The sequence below is a fragment of the Lissotriton vulgaris genome, chromosome 8, assembly GCF_964263255.1.
Source record: "Lissotriton vulgaris chromosome 8, aLisVul1.2, whole genome shotgun sequence".
NCBI classification, from domain to species: Eukaryota; Metazoa; Chordata; class Amphibia; order Caudata; family Salamandridae; genus Lissotriton; species Lissotriton vulgaris.
In genome coordinates this window covers 1,301,906,035-1,301,930,151 of record NC_141696.1, presented here as the reverse complement: position 1 = coordinate 1,301,930,151, position 24,117 = coordinate 1,301,906,035, and the positions used below count along the sequence as shown (strand labels likewise).

Sequence of the window (24,117 nt, the reverse complement as noted above, 5' to 3'; positions counted from 1 at the left end):
TAAAGGTTGTATTAATTTCCCTTATAAGGCAACCAGCTTTGCAGCAAACCCCTGAAATAGCAAATTATATCAAGTTATAAGCTTAGTCTTAATTAATGCTTTGGGGATCAGAGGGAGCAGAACACCCTGAAACCATTCATTAGTCTTCAAGTATTGGGGGAGTCCAGTAAACAGCGATAGTTCGTGAATTACTTGATCCATAATTTTCTTGAAATTCCCACGGTCCACCCACTTTGAATATAAGGGAAATTTAGCGATCATGATATTCCAACTAGGCAGGGCTTAGTTGTGTTGGTGATTTCCAGTGCTCTGCACAGGAACTTAAATCTTAACGCTTCTCTTTTCTTATGACAGTCCACCACATATTGGAGTTGTAAGCCTATTTTCAGCATAGCACATCAGTTTAACAATTTAATATACATTAAAAAATAATAATAGTAACATATCCTGGCCATTGGTACTGGCATTCTGCAGTACTGACAGGGGAAGGGGTTGTGCAAGCTACAGATGCATCCGAGGCAATCCCTTGGACTCTGGCACTTATGTTTTTTATTAACATTTAGCACTGCTAGCGTTCCTGGTCTTGTTCTCTGGACCAAGAGACTTTACTGGCAGTTTCTGTTACGGATCATTATTCTCCCTTTCTTATTAATGGACATCTTGTGTTGCAAAACGTTTATACCTCAAATTAACGGTAGCTTAATGTGCTTGGTTGTGTGACACCTTGCATCTGTTGGAATCTTGGCGGCCTGATGGTTTACCAAATCACATTGAAGAGTGAATTATTTCCTGGTCTGTCATCTCACAGGCGCACCACAAACACATACTGGCATGGAGGACAGAGACATAGCAGGATAATAGCGGCATCCCATTTCAGTGCATTTGCTGCATAAAAAGTGACACTTTGCTCAATGCATGCCAAATTTATCAACCGTCCCTTGGATCCGCCATTGTTCCATTGCTGTAGCACCTGGTTTATCTTCTAGGCTGACCAGAAAATGTACGCGTGGTTCTATTTATAGCTTTGCCCAAACTTGTAATGGGCTGCTTGATAACCTTTCTCAAACATGTTATAATGGAAAATTCAGCAGAAGGGTCCTTCAAAGCATTTACACAGCACACCAGAAGGTATTGTTTAGGCATGGAGTGATATCAATGTATTCCTCACACAAGAGATGTGTTTTGGTCAGTTTCCCAAAATTGTATTAATTGGTAAAGTATTATTTTCTGTGCAGTCTAATAAGCCGTACTGATTTGGTTTATTTCAGGGGAGTTCTAATAACGTGCACTTTAATTAGCTGGTTATGAGAAATGATATTCTCTCCTATACAGAAATCTTACAAGAAGCTGCCAGAAAGTAGTAGACTATTTCACTCTGATGGCATTCGAATATTCTGGGCCAGAATTGAAGATCTGACTCAGTTCCCATGATGTCCATGTGTTGATTGATTGACATGTAAAAAAAAGTCTAGCTCTATTACTGAAGTGGTTACCAAAAGGAGTCTAGAATTTAAAGAGAATTACTGAAGAAGGCTATTAGCACCCCCCTACCCCCATCCTCGGTATGGCTCACTCGTCTATGGCATGTCATGGAGCTCCTCTCTCACAGACTAACTCACACCGATGCAAAATTCGAGCGCACTTGGCAGCCCCTAGTCTCACACCTCTCTAAACTGGAACATGCCTGATAAGTTCCTCCTCGCTTGGGTGCCCTCTAACTCTTTGCTGACCCCTTGCTTCCGAGGGGAGAACCCTGTGAGGACGAGGCGGGATAGCAGGGAGGATGCCTACCCTTTCCTCTGAAGAGACTGAATATGGCCCCATGTACAGGGAACATGCTCACCCTTTCCCAGGGCTTCTCTACACCAAGGAGACACTACACAATCCTCTCTTCCCTCCTCTTTTTCTCATTTTTCTCCCTCTAAGTCTTTGGGTATTGGGGTTCTGTTCTGTGCCTTCCTCATTTCTTCACAGGCCAGCAGAACTGGGGGACCTCCCCCTGACCTTTAGGTGCTGGCAGTATTTGGCAACTTTATAAGCCGTTGGTCCTTGTTAAGATGCTTTTAGCCGGACGGGGCCAAGTCTGGACAGACCTTAATCGATGTTACTGTCTACTAGGGCTTACAGTCTTAACCCAAAGCTGGTTACCCTCATTGGGGTAGTTAATAGTGTTATCTAGGGGCTTTTACACATTTAGTACACTCACCCCTTAGGGGTCTGCTATTGTTTGGTAGTTTTTAGTACTCTGCACCTTCTGTCCCAAATAGGTCTGTAGGGGATGCGACTGAGTTAGTTCAGAATAGCTTAGCCACATGTATCCATGAGAACCCTGCCTGTTTGATTCATACTGTTGTTACAATGTAGGGTGGGAGTCTCTAGTATACCTTCTATTATGTCGAATTCAACTGGTCTTTTGCGCTGTATCCTATGGCTATGTTCTGTGGACCATATCTTACAGCCTCACTACTGTGGACTGACGATATATACACTGTATCTTGCCTACTAAGATCGGCCTCATATTGCTTACTATCTGGTGATTGTTAATGTTCTTCCTTTTGATTGCGTACAAATTCAATAAAAGCGATTCAAACAAAAGAGAATTACTTCATGGCTGATTATTTTTATTATTTTTATTATTTATGCCCAGGCAATCACTGTTCCGATAATTATATTACCTGGCCTCAGCCGTACTGGGTCGTACATGTAATTTTCTGTTCTTACACTGAGAAATGTATACACATTTCACAGTTCTCACTGCAAAAACTGATATCTCTGTTGCTTGGTATTGTTTCTGTATTCCATTTTTTAGGTCTGACCTAGAGATGGGTAGCAGCTGTGGAGTTAACATTATCTTTCCCCAAAATAATTATGAAAATACATAGATTTCAACATAGAGGAACTTTCTGACAGCCCTTCTGTGAAAGTCAACGACAGAGCAAACATGTAGAGATTTGAAGTAGATTTTAATTGAGATCTTCGGTAACAACCTTTTCCAGCCTGTCTCCTCACTAGCTTCTCCCAACTCCTCCCTTAGACTCCAGTAATAACATTCTAAGAATTCCCAGGGCAGAGAATAATAAAATGCACAAAGTGAAACCAACTAAACCTCTATAAACAGATACAAATTTAAAATATAAACAATAAAATCTATAGATACATTCAGCTATTCTCATAAACTAAATATTCTGTATCTCTTATTAAACATAGTCACTCAAATAGTGAGGTTCTTTACGTCTTCTTGAACATCACCTTTGCCCTTCATTTTGCCTGACTGTAGAATTTTCTAAAGACGATTGCACACTAAGAAGCGGGTTTTCCTTCCTAGTAGTGGATAAAGAGGTTTCCGTTTTTCCATCCAACACACCTCTTCATCACAGGACTCGCCATTACAACTGTAAACAATCTCATCAACATCATCCTTTCCATGCAATCTTGAAAAACAATCAGCCAAATGGTTTTTCACGGGTACATAGTTCGAATTAAAATCAAATCTCGGAGAGAAACCACCCACTTCCGTACTCTGCTGGACACCAACCAATACCCTAGTTTACAACAAATTCTTTCAAGAGTTTGTGATCCTTTTTAACTGGGTAATTTAACTCTGCACCTTTCAAACTCCTCGAGATGAACACATTTGTTCTTTCCTGACCATCCACAGTTTGCAGAAGTGCGCCCTCATAAATCTTTCAAACTAGCATCGATCATAAGTGTAGTTTTCATGCCAGGTTCAAAACTACTCAAACATGGTGTATATTCCAGACTAGTTTTAAGACATTGACATTCTTTTTCACGAGCAAGATTCCAATCACGAAAATGTCCTTTCTTCAACCAGGACCTCATATCCTTGCTCTTCTCAGCAAAATTAGGAACACATTTCCCATAATGCTCGTCAATGCACAAAAACGTAATTATTCACTGTTGTTGGAGGTCTGTCCATGTCATTGAAGGCCCTCACCAGGATTAGATGAAAAAAAAAATTACCCGAATATTCAATGGAAGGAACATTGAAGCTGCATTTCTCTTAGTGCCATCAATCCTGGCAACACTTACTGCAAGTGCTCATCATGTTCTTATGAGTAATCACCATACATCAACACATCAGCCTGATATATTCTGACCACTCTGCGAAGGAGTGTGAGCAAGACCCCTGACCTCCTGGTCAGGGACCTGCTCTCCCCTCGCAGCTCCACTATTAAGTGCCACCACTGCTGCTGGGCGCTGCTGCTGCTCAGGTAGGTGTTGAGGCCCTCCTCCATCCACAGGCTCCTGCCTGCACTTCATCCCTGGTGGCCCAGTGGAAGAGCCTTGCTCTTCTGCTGGCTGCTGTTTGTCTGTGTCTCTGCCACCTTTCTGGTTTCCTGTCTTGTGCCCGTGTCTGTGCCAATCTCTGTTTTCTGTCTCCTTGTGCCAGTTTTCTGCATCCTCTCTGTCTTCTGATTTGTATCTTATTCCTCTCTGGAACTTTTTTTTGTGCCCGTTTTCTGCCCTGTGCCCTTCCCACTGCTGCCTCTGCAGCCCCTCCCCCCTGTCGTTTTCCCGCCTCCCAGTTGCGCTTCCCTGCCCCCTCCCCAACTACAGGCAGCAGGGCCATGCACCGCAGGCATGACGCTAAGCCCGTCTGCGCCCATTCGCGACCCGACCTCAGCCGGTGCCAGTGACCTTGGTTCTCCGACCATCCGCCGCTACGACTCAGCTGCCCTCCTCGCACTCAACCCCGGAAGATACAACAAATGCTACAGATCAACGGCGAACACAACCCACAGCCAGTTCTCCTGCTGACCTTCTGACAATCCTTCAGTGCCAACAGGCCCCCCACGACCGCTAAACCCACGACAGGTGCCTGCACCACCGACACCCTGATAGGCATACTCCTCAACCTACGCTCCCTCCACAGACACGCCACGGACACCCTCTCGCCAGACGTCGCCTTCTTCACGGAAATATGGACCAACGGGATACAAGATCCAAAGAAAGGGCCGGCCCAACTGCCCACGAGGAGGACTCGCCATCGCACACAAGAGATCCTCCGACTCTCCACCTCCAGCACGTGCAACCCCCGCTCCAACACAGAGTACCTCCACTTCCAGATCCAAACCAGCCCCAGAGCCTCTCTGTGCGGGACCCTCTTCTACAGACCCCCGGGCCTCGTGCCTCTTCCCCCACCACCCTTACCAACCTCATCGCACCCCACGCCATCGCCTCCACGGATGACATCCTCATCGGAGACCTGAACTTCCACCTTGAAAACCGCAATGACCCCCACTCCCCCACCCTCCTTGACAACCTCGACAACCTCGGACTGAAGCATATATATATATATATATATATTTATATTACATATTTGCCAGTAGGTAGTTTTAGTTGGGATCTAGTTTCCATAGGAAAAGATTCTTTTGATTTGCAAATATCTTTGGCGCTGTTTGTTGAATCTTCGCAAAATGTTCAAAACTAATGGGGCGCTCCGGTCAGCTCCTGTCTTGAAAGTTTCGGGGTGATTCTTCAAGTGGCGGCCAAGAAAAAAGGGGGTCCCAAAACTTGTTTTTCCCATGTTAATTTCCATAGGAAACTTTAGACACGGCTACAGCCCGAACTGCTGAATGCAATTACACCAAATTTGGCAAAAAGGTAGCTCTTGGTTCAGAAAGTGACCTTTTTTTTAATGGTGTAAATCCGTTAAGTAGTTACAGAGAAATTCAAGAAATAAGAAATGTATATATCTGAGCACCGAGGACGAGCTTCATTCCAATTGGCTGCCAACACTCTAAACCAGGGACTGTTGGCAGCCTTCTTGTGACTCGGTAACCGAGTCACAAGAAAACAGAAAAAAGAAGGTGAAAAACAAGAAAAAGGGCAGGGTAGAAATACCCTGACCCCCTAGGCCTGCTCAGGGGGTCCCACAATGACCCCCAGGCCCAAAAAAAACATTTTTTTAAAATGTCGGCTGAATTTGCGCTGGGTGCGCGAATCCGGACAAATTAAAAAAAAAAACCTCAGGACACAAGTGGACTTCCTGCCCCGAGCAGCAGTGCGCCAGGCAGCCTGGTGTAAAAAGGGAGCGTGGCCTCGGACCACTCAGCTGTGTGGGACTTACTGGAGCTACCTGGTGGGCTAGTTGGACCCCAGGGACCCTCAGGAGGCAAGGGGACTTAATTCCACAACTTAGAATGCGCCAGGGGGCGTGTTTGGAGAGTGGTGGAGAAAGGGGGCATGGCCTGTGTCCGCCTCTCAACAATCCCACTGTGTGGGGCTTACTGGAGGTAAGAGGTAGGCTAGTTGGCCCCAAAGGACCCCCAGCAGCGAAAGTGACTTTAACGCCCATCAAACAGAGCGTCAGGGAGAGCGTTTGCAGAGTGGTGGGCAAAGGGGCTGAGGCTTGCTATGAGGACTTAGCAATCCTGCTGCGTAGGACTAACTGGAGGTAATAGGAGGGGTAGTTGTCCCCCAAGGATGTCCTTGGGGGCTAACTACCCCTCTTGTTACTTCCAGTAAGTCCCACAAAGTGGGATTGCTAAGACGTCTTAGGAGGCCACGCCCCCCTTTATTCACCACTCTGCAAACGCGCCTCCTGGCACACTACAAATTGAATGATGATATCCACTTTACTCCTGAGGGACTTTGGGGGCTAATAAACCCTCCTGGTACCTCCTATAAGTCCTACGCAGCAGAATTTCGGAACTCTGGTCCGAGGCTCAGCCTCCTTTCTCCACCACTCTGCAAATTCGACTACTACGTTGTAGTTATAAATTAGGATTTAAAAAACCTTAGAAATTAATTGAAAAGAACATAGATTTCAGGGACGTAATAGTAATTAGCATTTAAAAAGCCTTTGAAATTAACTGGAAACAACATAGGTTTCAGGGACCTTATAGTTAGAAATTAGCATTTCGAAAAAACATAGAAATTCACTGAAAAAACCATAGGTTTCAGGGACGTTATATTTGGACATTTCACTCGTACAAAACCAGAGAAATTCGGCCGTTATAGCTAGTTGAGCTAACTATAACTCATGCCCCCGCAATGCACTGCTGATGACGTCACATATTACATCACTCATGACATGGTCAGTGACATCACTGATTACATCATCCAAGTGATAATCTGATGCACCTCCTCACACAATAATATAACCTTTGATACACCCACTCTAAAATGCAGCCTACCATTTTCGAAACCATAGACACACCAATACCAGTTACTACATACCAACTCACTGATTCCTAGGTCTACACACACATCCACTCATTCACCCATACAGTCACTCTTACATGCAGTCACTTATCAATACAGCACTATCATTTGCATTCAGATACCTATACAGATACTCACACATCGCCACTCATCCATAGTTACTCACACACCTAGTCAGTCATGCAAAGATTCATTCACACTCCAATTTACTCACGTATATAGTTATACACACACCGCCACAATCATTCACTCTCACATATAAATTGATTTATTTACTCCAACAATCACATATACTGCCTTTCACATATGTAGTTACTCACACATGTACCTCAGAGACATCCATTCACTCACCAATACACATACTCACCCACCCATACATCATTTCACAGATGCAATCTTGAACCCATATATCCATTGAGCTACCCACTCACACATCTATGCACAGAGTCACACCCCCCCACACAGACATTCAGGCACTCAGATTCTCAGACAACCAATCAATGACCCATATAGACACTCCTAAAGCTGCTCACCAACTCATGCAGCCGCCTACACACCAACTGACAGACTGATACAGATATTTACACAATTTAGTCACTAACCCATGCATTCAGTAAGACACGTTAAATCACTCACTTATACAGTCAGTCACTCACCTACTAAATAATCTATTCGGACACTCATACTCCCACTCATACTTCAATACACCTTGAGATATATATATATATCTCCGCTGCTACTTGAACAGTAAGGACCAGCACTCTCGTTAGTTCAATCTCAATCGAGATTTATTGCACAAAATGTAAACATATTGTAGCGGGTTAGGGGGAAGCCCGTGGACAGGGATATCTACTTCTACCCTGGTTGGGCTCCTGAGGGACGGTTCGATGGAAGGAGAGGCTGAATACTTATATAGACTTTTCAAAGACGGCTTTATTTTGGTGTAAGTCTTTCTCTGTCTACTGGTGATGCGCTCTCGGGCAAACGCGGCAGGATCATAGGCCGTTGATCGGGGGGATCCAGGTTGCCTTGGTCTTGGGTCCGGTCTTCTCGGGAAAGCGGCTCGCACCGGGTGGAAGAAGAGAAAGGAGGAATCCGGACCACACACTCACTAAACTCTTAGGGACCGGGAGTGAGGGAAACCAGTGCTTGCGTGTATTTTACAAAGAAGGATTCGTGAAGGGTTTGTGCTCGTGATGTCGGGCATGCAGGGCGGCTGTACAGGGGTCTGTACATTTACTCTACGGGAGGCAGGTTGCGTTGTCCCATCCAACCCGCCATAAGACCCCGTACCTGTTGGAGCCACACCCCTCCCGTGGGCGTGTGGCGGGGCGGCTCGTTTTTCCGATGCTCTCCTGGCTTCCACGACTCCTCGCCTGGGCTCGACAGGTTCTCCTCCGCTTCGGTGCTACGGCTCGCTCGCTCCTCTCCTCCACTCTTCTCCGGGGAAACGTTGTCCGTTGCTTCCTGCTTCCAGGGCTCTTTTGACGTCGTCGTGTCCGTCGATAGGGGCGGAGCTGCCAGTGAGGGCTCCCATCCCTTAAAGGTATAGAGTTCGTTTTCTTTCATCGTCGGCCACCAGTATTCCGGGTCTCCGGAATTCCAGTCCTCACCGTCGGGGCTGTCAGGGTGCTGCATGGAGGGAACGGAGGCACGTGAAACAGCGGTGGCTGACCACCAGTCCATAGTCTGATCCCCTTCTACGGGGGCCTGTGAACCCACCCCGTCACACACATATATATATATATATATATATCTCAATCATATTTAAACTTTACAGAAACAGTTAGTCACTGGATGATGTCATGAGTGATGTCGTCTGAAATGTCACTGACCATGTCATGAGTGATGTAATATGTGACGTCATCAGCAGAGCATTGCGGGGGCGCTAGTTATAGTTAGCTTAACTAACTATAACCGCCGAATTTCTCTGGTTTTTACGAGTGAAATGACCAACTAACTATAACGTCCCTGAAACCTACGTTTTTTTCAGTGAATTTCTATGTTTTTTTATGCTAATTTCTAACTATAACATCCTTGAAACGTATGTTTTTTTCATTTAATTTCTATGTTTTTTTAAATGCTAATTTCAAATTATAACGTCCCAGAAACCTATGCTTTTTCAGTGAATATATATAACATAACATAACATTAATAGTACTACAGGTGAAAACAGGTAAACAGTCTTCAGAAGATCTTCACCCTCATACAAAATGAGTGACCTCATATTGTGATGAATTTTCAAAATGTCATAGGCTCTTTCCCATTTGGAGGATGTCTGGTCTGCCTCGATGTTTGTCATTGTGTATGCCTTTTCATGAAATACAGCTGTAAAGGTTCTGTTACAATACCACCTTTCTGTCGCCTTTGATTTGGACTTGTACGCCATACTCTGGGCATGCGTGTCAAAGCTTCCTCTGACATAACACTGTGTTTTAATTGGGAAACCCACCTTCTACTGCAAATCAACGCACATAACATTGATTCGACAGTTTCTCATATAATAATAGAACTGCTGATGTTATGGTTCGGGTAAAATGAATTTAATTTGCTGTGTAGCAAGACGGCAAACATCAGTCACTTAGAATTCTGTCATGAGTCCCCAGTTTGCAAATTTTATATTTCATTGAAAAACCGGCCCAAAATGGAATACAAGATTTTTTTTAATTTTGACTAAATTATTGCATCCTACAAAAGAACACATTCCGAAAACGCAAAGAGCAACGTGTTCGAAATCTGTAAAATAAATGCTCATTTCAATAGTTGCCCCATCGGCTATTTTTTAAGTTTAGTCCTTACTGTGTATATAATCTTTCAAGGGCTAGCTCGGTTTCAGTTAATAATACGCATGCAGCCTGATTCATCAAAGAACCGTTTTGTGAGTCTTTAATAGCGATTCATAAGGAATCGTTATAACAGACTCGCAAAACGGGATTCATGAAGGAATCGCAAAAAAAATGCGATTCCTACAAATTCCTTATTTGCGATTAGAAAATTGCTAATCGCAAATAAGGAATGACTAACCATTCATTCCTATGGGCCAAAAGGCCCATAGGAATTAATGGGGAGTATTCCTTATTTGCGATTAGCAATTAGCTAATCGCAAATAAGATAGCAATTTAAAGGGTGCCAGGGGTGTCCAAAGGACACCCTGTAGCACCCCTTAAATGCAAATTTAAACAGGTGTTGCGCACACACATGTCCGAAGGACATGTGTGTGCGCAACATGCAACTTAGAAAAATGCTTTTAAAAGCATTTTTCTAAGTTTTCGCTATTTACCAAGAGGTTGGACCTCGCGGTAAATAGCGGGCCGAAATTGCGAATTCGCAATTGTAAAATGGATGATGAATTGCATTTAAGGAATCTCAAATAGAGATTCCTTAAATGTAATTCCTCGCAAAATAGCGAAATCGCTATTACCGATTTTTGCATTTGGGATGATGAATCCAAATGCAAAAATTGCGCTCGCAAAGAGCCAGATTCTGAGAATCTGGCCCTTTGCGAGCACAATTCACCTTCATGAATCAGGCTGATGGTGTCTCTCAATTGATGCACGTCAGGCTGCAGCCCAAATGATGAGAAAAAGTCAGCATAAGCGGCAAAGCCATTCACTGTGATAGGGATGAAGGCTCCTAGATGTAAACATTTGAAATATAAATGCATTGGCTCTCCTTTATGCCGGGTGAATGCTGGAATTTGCAGAAAGAAATCAGGAGTGATCCCGGTGCAAAATATGACTGGCAATTTTTACCATTATCAGCGATCTGTATAGAGTTGTGATCTTTTTTACGTCTGGCTGGACAGCACTGATGTCGCCATACTACCTTCTGTGATCAAGAAGAATTTGCTCTCTCTGTACTACTCCGAGAGGCGCTGTGGCTCCTCCCACATGTTGGTTTCTCTTAGTACAGGATTTGACTGGGCCGAAGTTCTGTCCTTACACTGAAAACAGTGCTTGTATTGCACTTTTTTGGCTTGTGCCAAAGTTTATACTCCATATGGAACAACAAAACTGCCAATACTGGTCTTAATTTCAGAACCTTTTGACACAGAACCTGTTATGAATAAAACAAACCGGTCCGTTTTCACTAACGTCACTAGTTTATTGAGTCATTTATTTGACTACTCTAAATCATTTATATTTTTATCAGAAATAGTTCTTAGTGCATAAACAGACTATATACAAATGAATACATTTTTTGCAATAACAAACATTAACTGTACAAAATTTGCATCACATCCTCACCAGCACTCATTCACTACATGCATCCTACATACAAACAAAAACAAAACATCTTATACCTCTGAGGTATTGGCCCTTTGTCACAACAATTACTTCAATATACATAAATATACGCCATAGTTATTTTTCATTAATGTAGTGGAGCAGAATCAGTTGGAATCACTCCTATAGTTTCATACTACAGTCCTTCTAATGTTTGACATGGACAGTGAGCCAATGGGGGGGGAAAGGGTCGACGCGTTTCGAACCCCTTATTGTGGGGTTCTCCTCAGGACCAACAAGTAATCTCTTTCAAATCCAGCAATGGTATCTCAAGGACTGGGTTATGTGATGTGCTCCCACTTGTCTTATTGAAGTGGGGCGTGGGGCAGGAATGCCCGGTTTGTAATTGTAGCGCTCCAGTCGGGGCTGTCTGTGTCTACCGGCGGCTAAAACTTCTCAAGCCCGAGTCCAGTGGTCAAGTAAAGACAACGCACGGAATCCGTTGATTTGATGCGTATTTCAAACACATCGGCACCGCAAGTTTATACTCCAGCAGGACTGTTTGTTATGTTGCCAAGCCAATGGTCATGGCTAAAGGCCTGATCTGTTTATTATTAAATACATATTTTAACATTAATGCATTTTAAAATGACTTATTTCTTCTCCAATTAAAGCCTGCAGAGAAGGGTATAGTTACCCAGAATCTCACAGATTGCTGTTGTAGTCAGTGGCTGTGGATTCGGTTACCCATGGTGACAGACCGTTTATACATAGAAAATTTCCCCTGAGAGAATCATTGTTCGTCCTTCTTAGGAGAGAGAGTAGTTTGCTTTGCCAATGCTAATTTTGTATTTATTTGTAATTTCATGATTTTTGCACTAGGGAAATTTTGTGCAAAACTGAAGGGCTGAAATAGTATTAGTCTCTCTAAGGAGGGATTTTATATTGTTTTGGCAACTGTAATTTTGTACATATTTGTAATTTTACTATGGTGTTTCTGACGGTTGTTTGTGGGTGGTTATGATGACATCTATTGGCCGGATTGGTGCACTGAGAAATGTTATCTCTTATGATATAGGTCTGATTTGCTTATTATGAAACGTTGCGACAAAGGAAGGAGGCGTGGCCTATTTATCATGAAAAGCGTTTGTTGCAGCCAGTAGGTATTTTCCAGAGGTTTGTTAACACATTGTGATACAGGCTATAGACTGGTATTTTTTTACATGTAGTCATACAGATTATCATAGTACCCTTGAGGTTTGGCATTGGCCACCCACTCTGACAAACCTTGTTGGCGTTTCATTGTGATAATTCTTGCTAGGCCCTTTTGAGAGGAGTGATACATTGTTTTGCAAGCTATATTTCTAGATATTTGTAATTTCATAACTCTATACATGATGTTTGCCAGTTTGTGTTGGTTATGATGTCAACCCAATGATGAAGGCTTTTGGCCGTATCAGTTTATTGGGAAAAGATATTCCAGACTCCATAGGTTTGATCTGTTTATTATGAAACATTATGACAAAGCCAGAAGTCCTGGCATACCTATTATGACAAGCATGTGTTAAAGGCAATAAAGCTGGATTACTCTTACAATGTGATCAAACCTGTAGGCAGATCTTATGTTGCATGGAATCATACAGATTAGCGTATTAGGCAAGAGTTTTGGAGTTGATAACCCATGCAAACAAATCATGGGGATAGAATGTGTACTCTAGGAAATCCTTATTAGTCTCTCTTAGGAGGGATTTTATATTGTTTTGGACACTGTAATTGTGTACATATTTGTTATTTTACTATGGTGTACCTGATGTTTGCTTGTAGGTGTTTATGCTGACAAGCTAATTATAATGTTTTTAGGCCTGATAAGTTACGATGAAGGCAGTAGGCCTAACACATTTATTGTGAAAATAAATAATGGCGTGTCCTGTTGATCGTATGTTACTTTTTTGTTGTATCATATATCTGCTGTCCCATTAGACAGTGGGCACACTGGGGTGTGTACCCTGAAGCTCCATCCCCACCATCACTTCTCCCTAGCCTGAGTAGTCTCAGAGATACAATGCTATGACATCCCACCATGCCTGCCCACTTTGGTCTTGATATCAGGTTATTCAGAAGCGAAGCCAGTGTGAGCAGTGAGTGCTGCAGCCCTTTCTTGCTCAAGCGGTGTCCGCAGTCCACTGTTTACCCAAAGCTGCCGCAGCAGAACTGGGCTGAGAAACTACAACAGCCAGGGGCGGCCTTAGGCATGTGCAAGCTGTGCACCTGCACAGTGCCACCAAACCCTAAGGGCCAACACACCAATATATATCCTTAATATAATAATCCTCTGAGGATGGATACATATTTGCGTGGCGGCCCCTGGCAGGGATTTGGCGGGCTCTGGCTTTGTTCCACTTCTAAACACCCTGACTCCCCCTCTTCACTGGCCTCCACGCCTGCGTTCCTCCGGGGGCCTCCTACCTGTTCCTCCGGGGGCCCCCCACTTCCGCTCCCTGCCCAGGGCCGCCATGAGCCTAGAGCCGCCGCTGCAACAGCTGCCTGTCAACCCTGGCCAGATCAGGAGGGATGGAAATGAGGGAAAAGAGGATGCGGAGAGGACCAGCGGTCAGGGACATCTTAAGGATTTTTCTGCTAGTCGCTGTAAGCTAGAAAAATAAAGCGGAAGAAAGAAAAGCAACTTTTCATAATTTTCCTTTAAGCAGCTGCCTTTCACCTGGGCTGCTGTTTTTGGCAGCAGGCATTGTGATATCCGAAATCGCCTGCAATTACTTATTACAGCCGATTTTGATTTTGTAATCTGCAACTGAGTGCGTCACTAGGCGCCTATAGAATTAAGAGATAACCATTTATAAAAAGTTTGCAGACTCTCATGGATTATAGAGATTATGATATTTAACGTTTTTTAATAACTGGTCAGATTTTTGCTTGAGTAATTATTGAAATATGCTCAAATATCATTTATGAGGTCTTTCATTATCACAAAGGTACTTGTTATGGCCTAAATACCTTGTTTTTTGTTTTTACACCTGTGGCTGACTTGTCCTCATCGAGCCAAACCCACTCTAAATGAAGATGGTACATACACCTTTTGCAGATTGTTGAATGCAAAATACAGTTTGCTTAGGTAGAGATGCCTCGCTTTGGATTGGTGATCTGTTGCAAAGGTCTGGATACTCAGCCTGTAAGGTTGCACGTAACTTCGAAAGTTCTGCACTAGGGTGATAGAAGTTCTGTAGAAGGCCCATAGTCCGTAAAAAAAATATATACATTTCATGAACAACAGGGAATATATAGGACATGCTTAAGCATGTCAATTCTACTACGCTTTATGCCATAACTTGGTGGTGGACGATTTTTGCTATTAGTTGTAAAGCCAAATACCCAAGTTAAATAACAAATTCTGTGGCACTTTCCAGGAGTAAGTCCTTACTTACTCACAGTAAAAATGTTTTGTGAATTGCCCGTCTTGCTCTTGGAAATTCACAAGTAAGTTACACAGTGGTGGCTGCCACCTACCAAAGGTGGGCGGGTGACAGCGGGTGGAGAGGGAGGCGTGTTTGGGAAGGGGAGAAATCTAATATATATATCTATATAAACAAATAAAAGGCTACCTGCTGTTTTGCTCCGCTCCCGCCTGCCTTGCTGCTCTTCTCGTCGGCCGGAAGAGGCTGGGTCCTCAGGGCACAGGCTCCACACCCAATCCAGATGCTGCTCTCACATGAGAGCAGCCCCAGTATTGGTCTGAGCGGCCTACTTTGCCGCTCAGATGGTGCATTGGAGCCTGTGCCTTTTCTCCAACCCAGCTGTGTAACACAGCGGGTTGGAGAAACAGAAGTGCGCATGTCCGGCCAAACACACATACGCACTTAGAAGTGCACTCTACTCCTCCCTGACATGCCTGGCCCAACCCCATACGTAATGCGGGGTCAGGCAGCATAAATAAAACCATAATAACATTATGTTGTTATAATTTTATTTATCGTCGTCTTGCACCGGCTGTGGGGCGACGCCCCTCCGCCATTACGGAGGAGCTGCCCCTGAAGTTACACCTAAGTCTGGAATAAGAGATTGCTCATAGAAAAGGTTTTATGAATAAGAGCCCGAAGAAAGGGGCACATTTCATCTATGGTGTCTGAAGTGATTAAAGAAAACTCTAGTTTCATCATTACAAAGTACAGATGAGCCCACGGATGGAAGTCGCCGAGAGAATTAGCCAGATTTAGAAGCACTGCCTCTGAAGATTGACTGTTTATTTCATGTAGTTAATTGCTGAATGTATGTGCTATTGGCCTCATTTGAAGTTTAATAATCTTTGCCTTTCATAAGTCTCTCTGCCCTCTCCACATTTAGTGTGCAAAGCACTCAATCTGTATGCAAATACTTTCAGAACCTATCTACAAGTGACCTTAACATTTACGACTATAGGTCAGAGTAGTAAAATCATTTTTAATAACTAGGCAGATTGCATTAAACACCCGTCGGACACATTTATTGAATGCTTAAACAACCGTTCTTCCTCTTTAACAGACTAAATTTAGAAACAGAATTCCAAACTTTGATTCCTGTATGCTGTGAGACCCCATATAACTAAGGATATAATCCTATGTGCAGTGCGGCATTTCAAAAGCTTCTTTTAATCCAAACAGACTAAGTAACTTAATAGCTTAGTTAATTAAAAAAATGCAATACCTTACACGTAATGTAAAAATGATAAACTATCTTAAAAAAAATGCTAACAAAATGACATCACATATATTAAAATAGGACAACTACTCATTCCTTGACAACAATAAAAAATCGCACAATTTATCACACAGTTATTCACTAAAACTGTCTTTTTACTTTGACTGGAGTATGTTGGAGAGACATACAAACACCTTGATATAAAAATGAATAAAGTGGATGAGGTTCAACAATCAAATTGTTTGTGTGTCAACCGCTTTTTGAAAGGCGCATCTGCTATAAAAATCATTATTAATGTAGTTCTACAGTTAAATAAGTAGTGCTTCTGGCCCTAACTTTAAGAATACTTGTAAGTGCTCACTGCTCATAATTCGTTGTTCATTAGCTGTGGAACTGACACTTTTGTCTGTAACCACGCTGCGGCGGCTCCTCCGCTAAGGCAGAGGATCATCGCCGCACCGGAAAAATAAAATGATATCGCAATGTTATCATTTATATTTCACTACTGACTCTGTTTAACTGTGGAGCGGGGCTGCCCACAGAGAAGGGGGAGGGGCAGTGAGCGCCTTCTAAGTGTGCATGGCGGTTTGGCTGGCCATCTTGGGCCAACCCAACAGTCATGCACACTAACATGTTCTCCACCTCGCTGTAATGCACCGCCTGGCTGGGGGCAGAAAAATGCACAGACTCCCAGTCCCTGACTGAGTGCCAAACCATGGTGCTCAGACCAATCACGACTCTGTTGTCAAGTTGATGACCGCAGCGGCGTGATTAGCTTAGGAGAGTCCGGGAGCCTGTGTGCTTCCTGCTTCGTCAACCGAAGAGGACGGAGGAGAGGCGACTGCCGGGAAGGTAAGTGAAATTATCTTTTTTTTTTTTTACCCCCTCCCGCCACACTCTTATTGTAGTCGCTATTTTTACCACTATCAAACATTTTACTTGACCATTTCAATGTCTGTTATTGAAACTGTATCTGACAGCATTGGTGCACTTTCTAGTGCACAAACTTAGAAATTATGGCTGTGAAAAATAATGTTCTTTTTGAAAGCTTGGGCAACAAAATAGCATATGTGATAGGCTTTTCAGTGTATGTGCACAGAAGCTGCAACTCAGCTGATTGTCACCTCTTGCACGTTTAGTTCGGACGGATCTCTTGTGTCTAGTGGGTGTTGTATTACTTTAATAGATATATGTAGCTGCACTGTGCTAGCTTTACTGGCTGATCCAGTCTGGGAAGGATAGATCTTAATGAAGGATTTACAGCTAGTCTAAAGGTATGTCCATTAGGTTAGCTTTAGGCTTCCCTTGATGCCTTGACTGCCAGGTATCACTCTTGCACCAATGTGTCTTTTCCCTTGTCCTCCAATGTCCATGTTTTTACCAGTTATTAGAGTATCGAATTTACCATAAAGCGCACCTTAAATCCTGCTTGAAGGTGTTTGGTTTTTAGCACCTATAAATCCCTATGCATTGCAACTTCTAGGATTTTTATGGTCATTCATAGGTTGCTTGTACAGACTGATGTAGGAATGGTATGCTGTCCAGGAGTCAAGCAAAGGTCTTTACAGGAGGAGGCTGAAATGGGTTAAAGGATTTCAGTCCACTTCCAAATTGCACCAGTCCTAGCCTTCGTAAATCAATCAATCACATTGTATTTGTTGAGTGTAACTTGTCTCCGGAGGGGATATCAAGGCGCTAGCTGCAGGTTTCAGTTGAAGAGCCAGGTTTTGATAGTTAGATGTGAGAAGGAGCGTCCTCCAATGCAGCACCAACATATGCAAGGGATCTCTGCGAGAGGCAGGTGTGCGGAGCGGAGGTTCCTGGGGTGTTGGTGGAAATGATGGCGTGGTTTATGTACGCGGGTCCTTGGCCATGGAGGGTTTTCTAGGCGTGGTTCAGGATAAGCTACGCAATTTTGATGGCTGGTTATGATAGTGTTATTTAATGTTTTTTGATGGAGAGAAAGGAAGATGTTGTATATGGACTTGCATAGTGTTGTGGCTAATTGTGTTGTGAGAAATGGAGGGAGATAGGATAGGGTTGATAGAGGATGTAGAAGGTAAGCTTCTATGAGTATGTGGTGCCGCGCTCTCCTGCTGTGCAGTTAGGTTCTTGCTATATGTCAGATACATACTTAAATGCCTCCTTGAAATGTGCTTCATTATTTGGGTTGGTGAATTATTTCATGTCCGAAGCACAAAACCCCCATCATTCAAAATGTGCGAGAGACATGTTCGAATGTAGAGGCTTGAAATCTTATTCATGCATGCCACCTTTATCCAGGAATTCGGAAAGGTGACGTAGGCAAGAAATCTTCACTCTAATGCCCTGTCAAGATGAGCCATATTGAGGGACTGAGGATCGATGAAGGAAGATCAGGCCCAACTTTAAGATCAGGAAATAACCTTGAGCTTTTTTTATTGACTACGCTTTGCATGAATAGCTACAGTGTGCCTGTGCTGGCAAGATTGTTTCCCAAGGCATCGCATAGCATTTTGGCAGGTTTATGCTGAATGTGCTTCTGCCATAGGCTAGAATCGAAAAAATAGGAAAGGTACACCAGGTGGGCCTAGCTAGCATAATTTTCAGCATGTTTTTTTAATCTTCTTTATATTAAGCTCAAAAGGCTTATTTAAGACCAATCTTTAGAAATATCACATTACTAACAGATGGGAAGATTTCTTCTTTTTGTGAAAGGGAAACCCACTGGATGGTGTGCAAACAATAGGAAATTATCTACACGAAGAGCCAAATGAACCACAGAATATATATGTAAAGTGTTGTATCGGTCTGTTGATAGTGAGAAAAAGCAATTTGAAGTGTAGATTTGTGTATAGTAAGTAGATAAATCCAATAACTAAACTTTTATATTTGTTGTTTAAAAAAACAAACATTAATCTTTTGCACCGAATGCCCATTTATCAAAGTTGCAAAGACGTCTTCCTGTCTTTGGAAAGATTTATTATATTCCTTTGGCCAGCAGTAGCTCTTATGCACTTATGATTAATTTTAATTAAAATGTATTAATGCATCTTGTATATTTTATTTTTGATAGTGTGAAGATGAAGAGTCGACCTTAAAACTCAAGAAATCTGAAAAAGTATCAAAAATAAAAGGTGCCAAAAAAGCGCTGAAGAAGAATTTTAAAGTTAACACTAAAGTAAAATTTACTGATGATGGAAAGGTAAGTTCTCACACAAACCAATTACTCATGAGCTAGTGCCAGAAGGAAGATTAAGAAAATATTATTGCCTGAAATTGATTATCTGGAAAGTACAATTAGTTTCATTCTCAAATGTTTGCATTTTGATGTTTTTCATAGGCTTTATCACTCAGTAAGTGTAGCATTTTTGATGTGACATAACTATTGAATGTTTCTGCTCTCTTGTTCTTTTATTGTTTATTTCTGTATTGCAAGGTATGGTATATTCATGACTGCACAAATATGGTTTTGTGTCAGCATACAACACAGTATTTACATTTTCAATCAGGGAATTTTAAAGCTCACTACTCACCCTTGAGGATCTCAAGGAGCTCGCGGTGGGGGGGGAGGTGAGTTCAGCTCCGGGTTTAGCCGAAAGGCCAGGTTTTTAGTCTCTTCCTGAAGATTTGCAGGGTGGGGGAGCGTCTGATGTCCACTGGGAGGTCCTTCCAGGCCTTGGCAGCGACGTAAAAGAAGGCTCTTCCACCCACTCTGGCTCTGCGGATGCGCAGGGTTTCTGCCAGGGCGAGATCGTCTGAGCGGAGGTTTCTTTTGGGTACGTGGGAACAAACTCTGTCGTTGAGGTATTTGGGTTCCATGTTGTGGAATGATCTGTAGGCGTGAGTGAGTAGCTTGAAGGTTACCCTCTTCTCGACGGGGAGCCAGTGGAGCTCTCGCAGGTGTTGGGTCATGTGCACTGTTCTTAATGGTCTGGAGTCTGTGTAGTAAAGATTTGTTGTTTCCAGCGTAGAGGATGTTCCTGTAGTCCAGTCTGCTGGTTATGAGTGCAATGATGATAGTCTTTCTGGCGTGGGGGGGGGAATCCTCTTGAAGGTCTTGCGGAGGGAGTTGAAACAAGTGGAGGCAACGGCGTTGATCTGGCAAGTCATGGCAAGGTAGGAGTCCAGGATGAAGCCGAGGTTTCGGGTGTGGTATGTAGGGGTGGATGGGTTTCCGAGGGCGGGTGGCCAACAGGTGTTGTCCCAAGCCGCAGGGGATAGGACGAGGACTTTGGTCTTGTCCGAGTTGAACTTTAGGCAGCTGCTGCTCTTCTAGGCTGCGACGTCCTTCATTCCTTCCTGGAAGCTTAGTGTGCTTGCTTCAGGGTTCTTCGTGAGGGAGAGGATGAGCTGGGTGCCATCTACGTAGGATACTATGCTGAGTCTGTGCTGTCTGATGAGGCTCTGAGGCGGCCATGTAGATATTGAAGAGCATGGGGCTGAGTGATGATCCCTGGGGTACTCCGCAGTTGATCTCTGAGGGTTCGGAGAGAAAGGGAGGGAGTCTGATCTTTTTTGTTTTGCCGGTGGGAAAGGAGCAGATCCAGTCGAGGGCAGTTCCCCTTATGCCGGCATTGTGGAGTCTAGCTGCAAGAGTGCGATGGGAGACGGTGCCGAAGGCTGCAGAGAGGTCTAGCAGGATGAGGGCTGTGTTGTGGCCATGGTTGAGGAGAGGTGAGGAGGGCGGTCTTGGTGCTGTGGTTTCTCCGGAATCCGGACTGGGAAGAGTGAAGGATATCGTTCTCTTTGATGAAGGTGGTAAGCTGGGCGATGCCCATTTTCTCATTGACCTTGGATGTGAAGGGGAGGAGAGAGATGGGGCGGTAGTTCTTCAGGTCTGTCTGGTCGGCGGATGGTTTCTTGAGGAGGGGCTTGACCTCAGCCTGCTTCCAGTGGTAGGGTAAAAGGCGCTATGGTGGCGGCAGGTCTGTGGAAGATGTGCGGTGGGCAGGGGTTCATGGGGGTTCCTGAGTGGGTGCTCCTCATGGTCATGGTGGTCTCTTCGGTGGAGACTGTGGTCCAGGTCGTGATGGTTGGCTGGCCGTCTTTGCTGGGGGGAGGGTGCTTCCTGGAGTATTCTTACTGAAGTTGTTGTCGTTGAGGGTCTTGATCTTTGTGTGTAAGTAGGAGCTGAGATTGTCACAGAGGTGAGAGGGTGGGACATCCGTGGCTCGATGAGAGATTTGGTGAATTTCTGGATGATGTTGAAGAGTTCCTTCGGGTTGCTGGAGTTGTTGAGGATTTTGTTCCGGATGAAGGTCCTCTTGGTGGCTCTTATGTGTTGGTGGTATTCTGTCATGGCATTCTTGTAGGTGGTCTGGTCTGCGGTGGCTTTGCTGATTCTCCATTGTTTTTTCGAGGCGCCTGCTTGAATGTCTGGCTTCTTCGAGGTTGGTGGTGAACCAGGTGGCCTTTAGGGGGCGCTATCTGTCGGGGTTGCACAGGGGGGCGAGCTTGTCTGCGCAGCTGGAGATCCTGCGTTGAAGCTTCTTGGCTGTGGAGTTTGCATCAGTCGTGGCGGAGTGGGGGTCGTGGATGAGGGTGGCGTAGAGGTGTTCATCTGTGACCTTGCCCCAGTTCCTTTGTGGTGGGCGCAGAGTGGGCAGGTGCGCAGTGGTGGTGTTGAAGGAGAAGTGGACAAAGTGGTGGTCCTTCCAAAGGGGCTACAAGGTGTGGCTGAAGGGGACTCTGTTCTTTCCTGCGAATGTGGGGTCGAAGGTGTGTCATGCCTTGTGGGTGGGGGCGGTGATGAGCTGCTTCAGTCCGATGTTAGCGGGGTTGTCTAGGAGGGTAGTAGAGTCAGGGTCACTGCGGTTGTCGAGTTGGAAGTTCAGATCTCCGATGAGAGTGTAGTCCCTGGAGGCAATGGTGTGGGGTGCGATGAGGTTGACTATGGAGGTGGTGAAAGAGGCACGAGGTCCGGGGGGGTCTGTAGGTGAGGGTGCCTCGGAGCATGGTTCTGGGGCTGGTCTGGATCTGGAAATGGAGGTGTTCGTGTTGGAGAGGGAGTTGCTCGTACTGGCGGTGGACAGTCGGAGGGAGCTTTTGTGTGCGATTTCGAGTCCTCCACCTGGGCGTTGTGGGTGGTCCTTCGTCTGGATCTTGTATCTGTTGGGGATGGCGGTGCCGATGTCCGGGGCGGAGGAGGCATTGGTCCAGGTTTCTGTGAAGAAGGCGATATCTGGCGAGAGGGTGTTGAGGAGGTCCCAGATCTCTACACCGTGTGTGGTCAGGGACCACACATTGAGGAGGATGTACTTTAGGGCTTTGGAGGTGTTGGCGTTAGTTGTGGGGGTGGCGTCCATGGGGGTATGGTCGGAGGCGAAGGTGTAGCGGCAGTGGCGGCAGGAGAACTGGCCATGGGTGGTGTTCGGAGTGGCCAGCTGGCAGTTGTTCTTCCCTGGTTTGAGTGCGAGGAGGGCATTTGAGTCGAAGCGGTGTGTGGTTGGAGATCAAGGGTTCTGGCGCTGGTCACGGTCGGGTCGCAGACGGGCTTACCTTAGGGTGCCAGCGGCACGGCCGCCATTAAATAGGGAAGGGGATGGGAGGCGCAGCTGTGAGGCGGGACTTGGCAGGGGTAGGGGCCGTGGGGCAGCGCCAGCGGGAAGGGAGCGGGAAACGGGCGGAAATGGGGCTGAAAACAATAACAAGACAGACACCAAAATAGAGGGCAACAGTTACAAAGCACAACAAATAAAGAGCAACAGTAACACTGGCACAAAAACGGATACAAGACAGGCACAAAAAATGAATAAAGGGCAACAGTGACACAGGCAAAGAAAAGCGGGCACAAGACGGGTACAAAAAATGAATAAAGGGCAACAGTGACACAGGCAAAGAAAAACAGGCAGAACACAGCAGGCATAACACGGTGGCTCGAACCCCTACCTGCACCGGGCACTGCACAGGGCAGAGGCAGCAGCACAGTAGAGGAGCTGCAGAGGGAGAGGGCAGGTCTCTTTTGTTTTATGTCTGTTACTCTAAAAGCAAGTCAGATGTTTTTCCCTTGCTGAAAGACATCCATTTCATTTTTGGATGAAATGTGGCTTTTAGTGGATACAGTGATATTACACACCTTTTTTTTTACCTCATTTACCCTCATGGAGAGTCATCTATAAATTGTATGAAAACACACGGTAAAATCACTTAAGTTTGACTGCCTCGAGATATTGATAGTGATAAAAAACCTGAAAAAGGTAAAGCATCAGGAGGAAACAGCCTCCCTGCAGACCTATTCCAAAGCCCATTGTAGATAGCTTGTGAGAGGTGTGCCAGGAGGTATACGTAAGCAAGCAGCTGCCTCTGTCAGTGAAAGAGGTATTTGTTCTTAAGCTCCCAAAGTCAGATTGAGACCCAGAAGAATGTGGCTCATAGTGTCCACTCTTTGATCAACACGGGTTTAAAAGTTCTGAGCAAGATGCTGACTGCTCAAGGCGATAGAATCCCTGCTCTACACTTGCCATTGTGGTTTCATACCTCACTGAAGCATGCTGTTCAATGCAAGACGGCTCACATAGTTAATAAAGTGTAGAATCTGCTGAGGCGCACTATGCGTCATATTACATATAGAGAATGCTTTCTTTACAATGTTGTTCGAGCGGCATGGACATATGGGCAGAGGGCATGGTTTATTTTTTTTAAACACCTGCAGTTATTATAACATATATCCTCACAGAAGATAACATCTGACAAAAAGAAACATATGCATCTGTGAAGACCACTAACCATTGTCCCTATTAACTGTAAATTGATCTTGTATAGCGCACTACTCACCCACAAGGGTTTCAAGGCGCTTTTACGAATACCGCTGTGGAACCCATCCTGGCTTTCCCTGTGAGGCGTCCACTCCTGGGCACCCCCAAGGTGGAGGCCAGGCATCCTTAGCGTTGTGGGGGCCGTTGTGGAGATTAAGCAAGCTATTCCCCAGAGTTGCAGAGTGGGACTCCATGATTGGAATAGGCACCGAGGCAAGAATTATCAGGTCTGTGGAATTTTTTGGGCCCAAGACCCGCCGAGGCGGGGAATTGAACCC

The 24,117-nt window shown here is 44.7% G+C and overlaps 1 protein-coding gene across 1 annotated transcript in view; it reads left to right on the top strand.

The window, feature by feature from the left end:
• Nucleotides 1-24,117, top strand: part of DDX10 (DEAD-box helicase 10) — an 832,256-nt gene that overhangs the window by 490,887 nt on the left and 317,252 nt on the right. Inside the window, exon 14 of the mRNA XM_086935230.1 lies at nucleotides 19,159-19,287. Coding sequence (XP_086791356.1) covers nucleotides 19,159-19,287 — 129 coding nt within the window. The remainder of the gene's footprint in view (nucleotides 1-19,158; nucleotides 19,288-24,117) is intronic.